The 8,550-nt window shown below is 43.0% G+C and overlaps 1 protein-coding gene across 2 annotated transcripts in view; it reads left to right on the plus strand.

Annotated features, from left to right (window-relative positions):
- The window catches only part of THAP7 (THAP domain containing 7), a 37,979-nt gene extending 31,190 nt beyond the window's left edge, over nucleotides 1-6,789 (plus strand). For both annotated transcript variants that reach the window (XM_056543020.1, XM_056543021.1), the window contains exon 7: nucleotides 3,602-6,789. In XM_056543020.1, coding sequence (XP_056398995.1) covers nucleotides 3,602-4,268 — 667 coding nt within the window. In that variant the 3' untranslated portion in view covers nucleotides 4,269-6,789. The remainder of the gene's footprint in view (nucleotides 1-3,601) is intronic.
- The last annotated feature ends 1,761 nt before the right edge of the window (nucleotides 6,790-8,550 follow it).

Raw genomic sequence — 8,550 nt, forward strand, 5'->3', positions numbered from 1 at the left:
ACTTTAACAAAAAGTTGTCAAACACCTGTGGGGTGTTAAGGCTCACCGTACCCCTTATTACGTTCCTTGAGGGGTGTCGTTTCCATAATAGTGTGCGATGTGTTTTTTTTTGCTGTCCTGGCACCATAGGGGCTTCCTAAATGGGACATGCCCCTCAAAAACCATTTCAGAAAAACTCACTCTCCTAAATCCCATTGTTGCTCCTTCGCTTCTGAGCCCTCTACTGCGCCCGCCGAACACTTGACATACACATATGAGGTATTTTCTTACTCGAGAGAAATTGGGTTACAAATTTTGAGAGGATTTTTTTCCTTTTACCCTTTGTAAAAATTCAAAAACTGGGTCTACAAGAACATGCCAGTGTAAAAAATGAAGATTTTGAATTTTCTCCTTCACTTTGCTGCTATTCCTGTGAAACACCTAAAGGGTTAACACACTTACTGATTGTCATTTTGAATACTTTGAGGGGTGCAGTTTTTATAATGGGGTCATTTATCGGGTATTTCTAACCAGAAGACCCTTCAGATCCACTTCAAACCGAACTGGTCCCTGAAAAATTCCGATTTTGAAAATTTTGCGAAAAATTGGAAAATTGCTGCTGAGCTTTGAAGCCCTCTGGCGTCTTCCAAAAGTAAAAACTCGTCAATTTTATGATGCAAACATAAAGTAGACAAATTGTATATGTGAATCAATACATAATTTATTTGGAATATCCATATTCCTTATAAGTAGAGAGCTTCAAAGTTAGAAAAATGCTAAATTTTCAAATTTTTCATGAAATTTTTGCATTTTTCACCTAGAATGGATGCAAGTATCGCCGAAAATTTACCACTAACATAAAGTAGAATATGTCATGAAAAAACAATCTCGGAATCAAATTTATAAGTAAAAGCATTCCAGAGTTATTAATGCTTAAAGTGACAGTGGTCAGATTTGCAAAAAATGCTCCCGTCCTTAGGGTCATAATGGGCTCCGTCCCCAAGGGGTTAAGGACCCTGGGTTTTTCAGTTTTTGCACTTTCGTTTTTTCCTGCTTGCCTTTAAAAAATCATAACTCTTTCAATTTTGCTTATATTTTGCGCCACCAATTCCACTTTGTAATGACATCAGTCATTTTACCCCAAAAACGACGGCGAAACGGAAAAAAATAATAATTGTGAGACAAAATTGGGGAAAAAAAAAACACCATTTTGTAACTTTTGGGGGCTTCCGTTTCTACACAGACACATTTTTCGGTAAAAATGACACCTTCACGTTATTCTGTAGGTCCATACGATTAAATTGATACCCTACTTATATAGGTTTGATTTTGTCGTACTTCTGGAAAAAATCATAACTACATGCAGGAAAATGCATGGGCTAATTTTTTGCGCCGTAATCTGAAGTTTTTAGTGTTACCATTTTTGTATTGATCGGACTTTTTGATCGCTTTTTATCCATTTTTTCATTATATAAAAAGTGACCAAAAATGCACTATTTTGGACTTTGGAATTTTTTTACGCGTACGCCATTGACCTTGCGGTTTAATTAACAATATATTTTTATAATTCGGACATTTCTGCAAGCGGCGATACCACATATGTTTATTTTAATTTTTATTTACACAGTTGTGTTTTTTATTTTATTTTATTTATTTTTGTATGGTAAACTTTTATTAGGGAAGGGGTTAAACGATCTTTATTCACTTTTTTTTTTTGCAGTGTTATAGCTTCCATAGGGGGCTATAACACTGCACACACTGATCTTTTACATTGATCAGTGGTTTCTCATAGGAAACCATTGATCAATGATTCTGCTGCTTTACTGCTCATGCCTGGATCTCAGGCACTGAGCAGTCATTTGACAATCAGACACCAGGAGGCAGGTAGGGACCCTCCTGCTGTCCTGTAAGCTGTTCGCGATGCCTCGATTTTGCCGCGGCGATCCTGAACAGCCCCCTGAGCTAACCGGCAATGGTTTACTTTCATTTTAGACGCGGCGTTCAACTTTGAACGCCGGGTCTAAAGGGTTAATAGTGCGCGGCACCGTGATCAGTGCGCTATTAGCCACTGGTCCCGGCCGGGCCCCACTCGCCGTGGCCCTTCGTTATAGAACGGGAGCGGCCTCATGACGTACCGGTATGTCATGGGTCCTTAAGGGGTTAAAGGGGTACTCCAGGGAAATATATATTATAAAAAAGCTTGGTATTTTTTGCCATCCTTCTATCCCTTTGCCTACATCTCCCAGCAATCATTGCAGCTTTGCTCTGCCAGCCCCCACCATACTGCTCTGAGCAGCAGAGAGAGATTCAGTGTCTGATTGGCTGAGGCTGCACACAACTCCAAGTTCTCAGCACTAAAGGGAGCATGACTCATCAGTGCAGGGCAGAAACCACATGGTCTGTGTCTCTCAGAAGGGTGGGGGCTGCTTTCAGAGAGAGGTTTGGACAGAGACAGTGTGGATGGCTGGATGATGTCATTCCCTCACTTCATGGATGTAAGTGAGAACCAGAGAGGGGAAATTGCTCTGTATAGCTAATGAATGATATTTAGACAAATAAATAGGTTCATGAGAGGGAAATGATGGGCTATGGGTTTAGTTCCGCAGAGTACCCCTTTAATAAAGGACAGGAGGACACATCTACCTGCAGCTAAACATTTCTGTAGCCCAGGACACGATTAGATCACATGAAGGCTGTGGTATTAAAGGGCGATTAAAAATCACAAAACCACGGAAGGGTCCAGGAATGTAAAATCATCTGTCCCTAGGTTTTATGGCCGCACTACAACATCTAAGGAACCTGCTCCAGAGATCAGGGGGGGCATCAGGTCTCTGGGACTTAACTTCAATTAAGAGACAATTACAACGTTCCTTCTCCTGTCTTCTTATCTGTGAACCCAGGAAGATTTCAGTTTCCAAAGGTTTATAATATATATATATATATATATATATATAGATATATATATATAGATATATATATATAGATATAGATATATAGATATAGATATATATATATAGATATATATATATAGATATATATATATATATATATATATATATAGATATATATATATAACTGTCTTGTCTGCTAGGTCACATGTACACACATACACGCACAGACAGACTCACACACGGTAGGGTGTATAACTACTATATATACTGATCCCATCGAGATAGCAGCAGTATACAAACAGAGCAGAAAGGTAGGTGGCATGACTTACAGCGCACCTGCGCTTGGTATGAGACACTTACCTGTGTTCCTGTGTTTTGTTATGTCGGAATAAACAAGCAGTTTTTATACCTCAAGAGCTGGATCCAATCTCCCTTCTTTCTGTACTACTATATATATGGATCCTATAGAGATAGAGCTAGAGGGGAGGTGTATAACTACTATATATCCTGATATCATAGAGATAGAGCTGGAGGGGAGGTGCATAACTACTATATATCCTGATCCCATAGATATAGCAGCAGTATACAGATAGAGCTGGAGAGGAGGTGTATAACTACTATATTTACTGGTCCTATAGAGATAGCGGCAGTATACAGATAGATCTGGAGGGGAGGTGTTTGGTAACTACTATATATTTGATAGTATTTACTCGTTTTCATTTCCTTCATAGGGACTTCCTGGTCAGCGATAACCCGGTCCCACCAGAGAGCGCCGATCCTTCCAACAACCAGTGTTTTGATGGTCGGTACGACAATGTACCCACTCCGGATCTGGTAAACTTCCATGGACTATGCCCTGAAAACCTTGATATTCCTGGAGATGCTGCTCCGGCTGAAGGAGCCCTGGCCAGCACTGTGGACCAGCAGATGCACCCGGAGGCGGCTCTGGAAGACATCGAGTTGGCGTCAGTCATGAACGGGCCGCTATCGGACTTAGAACTGTCACATGTACGAGATGAGATCTCCCACGAGATGTCTCTGGACACAGAACCAAGTGAACCTCCAGGGGAGGCAGACAAAACCCCACGGCCCGTGTCCCCCTCCACGTACATGATGCGCATCCCGCAGCCGCCGGGCGCATACATACAGAACGAACACAGTTACCACGTGGGCAATGCACTACTATGGAAGCGGAGAGCGGAAGCCGCGCTGGAGGCTTTGAGCAAAGTCCAGAGGCAGCTGGAGGCTTGTAAGAGGCGCGAACAGCGGCTCCGCCTACGGATCTCTTCTCTGCAGCAGGAACACATGCGGGAGCGGCGCGCGCAGACTGACGTCAGAGAAAAATTAAAGGAGCACCTACAAGTGTTCGAATTACAGCTCATCAATGACTATGTGTAAAATGGACTGGGGGGGCGGGGTCCATGTCTAATCATTGTATAATAAAGGGTCACTCTATCTTTTACCATAATAAATCTGGCCGAACACATTGGATTAGTGTCAGCTGAACCCACAAATTTTGACTATGCGTATGGGGGTCTTCCGACTCCCATGAGGCAGATGTAGAGAACGAGAAGGATAAGGCCTGTTGGATTATAGCTGGCTGATTCTTTTGTTCTTGGGGTGATAAGTCACCGCTAGAGGAGTCCGACAGCAGCTTACCCCACCTCTCCCTATTGGGTACACATGCATGCCCAGCCGAACTGAGTTTGTATGTGTTACGGAGCGGTTGAACTCTGAAATGCATTGAATCATCCATTGATTAAAGGGGTACTCTACTGGAAAACTTTATATTTTTTAATTCAACTGGTGCCAGATTTGTAAATTACTTCTATTTAAAAGTCTTAATCCTTCCAGTACTTATCAGCCTCTGTATGATCCGCTTTGAATTTCCTTTCTGTCTGACCACAGTGCTCTCTGCTGACACCTCTGTCTATTTTAGGAACTGTCCAGACTGTTCCTGAGATAGACAGAGGTGTCAGCAGAGAGCACTGTGGTCAGACAGAAAGGAAATTAAATAAGAAAAGAACTTCCTGTGGAATATATAGCAGCTGATAAGTATTGGAAGGATTAAGATTTTTAAATAGAAGTAATTTACAAATCTGTTTAACTTTCTGGCATCAGTTGATTTAAAGATTTTTTTTTTTTTACAGCGGAGTACCCCTTTTGCATTTTAGAGCAATGTCTTTCAACCAGTGTGCCCCCAGCTGTTGCAAAACTACAACTCCCAGCATGTCCGGACAGCCGAAGGCTGTCCGGGCATGTTGGGAGTTGTAGTTTTGCAAAAGCTGGAGGCACTCTGGTTGGGAAACACTGTTTTACAGGCCAAAGACCCACCCAGGCCTTGTCTGCTGTTACAGATGCTAGGCTTGTTTCAAGGTATTTAAAATGTATCTGTCAATAAAAATTAAAAAATTGAAGAAAAACTTTTTTAATAAAAGTAAAAAAAAATTTTTTAGCAGTATTGGTCGGAGGTGTTCAGATGCTGAATGGTTACGAGAAAGAGCGCACTTCTCTCCCAGCTCTGTTGTCTGAGACCAGGAAGGCCCCATAGACTTACATTGAGTCCGTCCTGGTCATGTGACATGTGAGTCGGGGGAGAACCCACTACGCCTCTTTCTGATTAGTCGGGGTCTGAACACTCCGACTGATCAAAATTGTCTATGGCATTCATGTACATGCAAGGCAACCCCTATCTCCTGGTCTATAGCTCATACCTACTGACACATTGTAACGAACATTAGACTGTGTGTACGGGGCTAGCTCAGAACTGTTTGAATTTGAAATGAGTACGTTTCCTTTCCCTGACAGCAAGCAGAGATCTGGATTGAGGTATTGGAAGACCGAAGTCTATTAGAAAGTTACCCAACGTTTTTATACAGAGTCGTTTGCGGTTAATTTACATACAATGGGACGAGCGTCTTCACGGATTTAGTTACGTTTGGCGATACTGAGAAAACAATGACCTCCTCCGTATACTTACTGTCTGTGCTCCGCTCCTCTGTGCGCTCTTCCACAGTTAGAGGGGTTGTCCAGGAATAGAAAACCAGAGCTAATTTCTTCCAACAACAGCGCCACCCCTGTCCTCAGGTTGTGTGTGGTGTTTCAGCTCTGTTCCATTGAAGTGATTGGAGGCAAGTTGTAATACCGGACACAACCTGAGGACAGAGGCGGCGCTGTTTTTGGAAGACATTACTTCTGGTTTTCTATTCCTGGATAACCCAACCCCTTAAATGATGTCAGGTTTGGTCAAGGCAGACACCACATCAGACTGGTCTCCCGCACAGAGGAGCATCGGCGGACCCAAACAGGAAGGTGTGCAACATTGATACATAGCAGGGTAACTCCGCACCAAACCATTGGACAACCCCGTTTCGTTGAACAGTTCCCTTTAAGTCCTGTAAGAAGGGCAATAGAAAGAGGTTCTGAGCAGAGCCCCCATCATATAAGCCCTTATAGCAGTGTTTTTTCCCCAACAAGGGTACCTCCAGCTGTTGCAAAACTACAACTCCCAGCTTCGGCTGTCTGGGCATGCTGGGAGTTGTAGTTTTGCAACAGCTAGAGGCACCATGGTTGGGAAGCACTGCTCTGAGAATTGCTGTTGGTCTTCCACTGCCCAGATCATGATACCTGCTGCTTAGCATGCTGGGAGTTGTAGTTTTGCAACAGCTGGAGGCACACTGGTTGGGCATTACTGCCTTATAGGGTGTTTTCCAGGGCAGGGAACCCATCGAATTCTATAGAGACGGACATCACGCTGACATTCTCTTTTCCTGCTTATGATATGCTGTTCCATGTTCTACCTGGTTTGCTGGCACAGATGGTTTGTGTTTGGTTGACAACTGGGATATTTAATATATTTTTGTTTCCATTTTTATTTTGTTAACTTGTCTGGTTCCACAATAAACTTGTATTTCGTGTAGTTTTACCTGTTTCTGCTATTTTGCTGCCGTCCCTTATTCTCCTAGAGTCTTCAGTATTGCGTATGCAATGTTTTACCACAAATGTGGAATACTATGTACAGTACTGGTCAGAGAACACATGGAATACTATGTACAGTACTGGTCAGAGAACACATGGAATACTGTGCACAGTACTGGTCAGAGAACAATACTGTGTACAGTACTAGTCAGACAACACATGGAATACTGTGCACAGTACTGGTCAGAGAACACATGGAATACTGTGTACAGTACTGGTCAGACCACACATGGAATACTGTGTACAGTACTGGTCAGACCACACATAGAATACTGTATACAGTACTGGGCAGAGAACACCTGAAATACTGTGTACAGTACTGGTCAGACCACACATAGAATACTGTGTACAGTACTGGTCAGACCACACATGGAATACTGTGTACAGTACCGGTCAGAGAACACCTGAAACACTACAGTACTGGTCAGACCACATGTGGAATACTGTGTACAGTACTGGTCAGAGAACACATGGAATACTGTGTACAGTTCTGGTCAGAGAACACATGAAATACTGTGTACAGTACTGGTCAGACCACACATAGAATACTGTATACAGTACTGGGCAGAGAACACCTGAAATACTGTGTACAGTACTGGTCAGTTCACACATGGAATACTGTGTACAGTACTGGTCAGACCACACATGGAATGCTGTGTACAGTACCAGTCAGAGAACAACTGAAACACTACAGTACTGGTCAGACCACATGTGGAATACTGTGTACAGTACTGGTCAGACCACACATGGAATGCTGTGTACAGTACTGGTCAGAGAACACATGGAATACTGTGTACAGTACTGGTCAGACCACACATGGAATACTGTGCACAGTACTGGTCAGACCACACATGGAATGCTGTGTACAGTACTGGTCAGAGAACACATGGAATACTGTGTACTGTACTGGTCAGACCACACAAGGAATACAGTGTACAGTACTGGTCACACCACACATGGAATACTCTGTACAGTACTGGTCAGACCACACATGGAATATTGTGTATAGTACTGGTCAGACAACACCTGGAATACTGTGTACAGTCACATGGAATACTGTGTACAGTACTGGTCAAACCACACATGGAATACTGTGTACAGTACTGGTCAGAGAACACATGGAACACTGTGTACAGTACTGATCAGACCACATGTGGAATACTGTGTGCAGTACTGGTCAGAGACCTCATGTGGAATACTGTATACAGTACTGGTCCGACCACACATGGAATACAGTGTACAGTACTGGTCAGAGAACACATGGAATCATGGAATACCATGGACAGTACTGGGCAGAGAACACATGGAATACTGTGTACAGTACTGGTCAGAGAACACATGGAATACTGTGTACAGTACAGGTCAGACCGCACATGGAATACTGTGCACAGTACTGGTCAGACCACACATGGAATACTGTGTACAGTACTGGTCAGAGAACACATGGAATACTGTGTACAGTACTGGTCAGACCACACAAGGAATACAGTGTACAGTACTGGTCAGAACACACATGGAATACTCTGTACAGTACTGGTCAGACCACACATGGAATACCGTGTACAGTACTGGTCAGACCACACATGGAATACCGTGTATGATACTGTGCAGAGAACACATGGAATACTGTGTACAGTACTGGTCAGAGAACACATGGAACACTGTGTACAGAACTGGTCAGACCACATGTGGAATACTGTGT

Source organism: Hyla sarda, chromosome 10, assembly GCF_029499605.1.
Source record: "Hyla sarda isolate aHylSar1 chromosome 10, aHylSar1.hap1, whole genome shotgun sequence".
NCBI lineage: Eukaryota > Metazoa > Chordata > Amphibia > Anura > Hylidae > Hyla > Hyla sarda.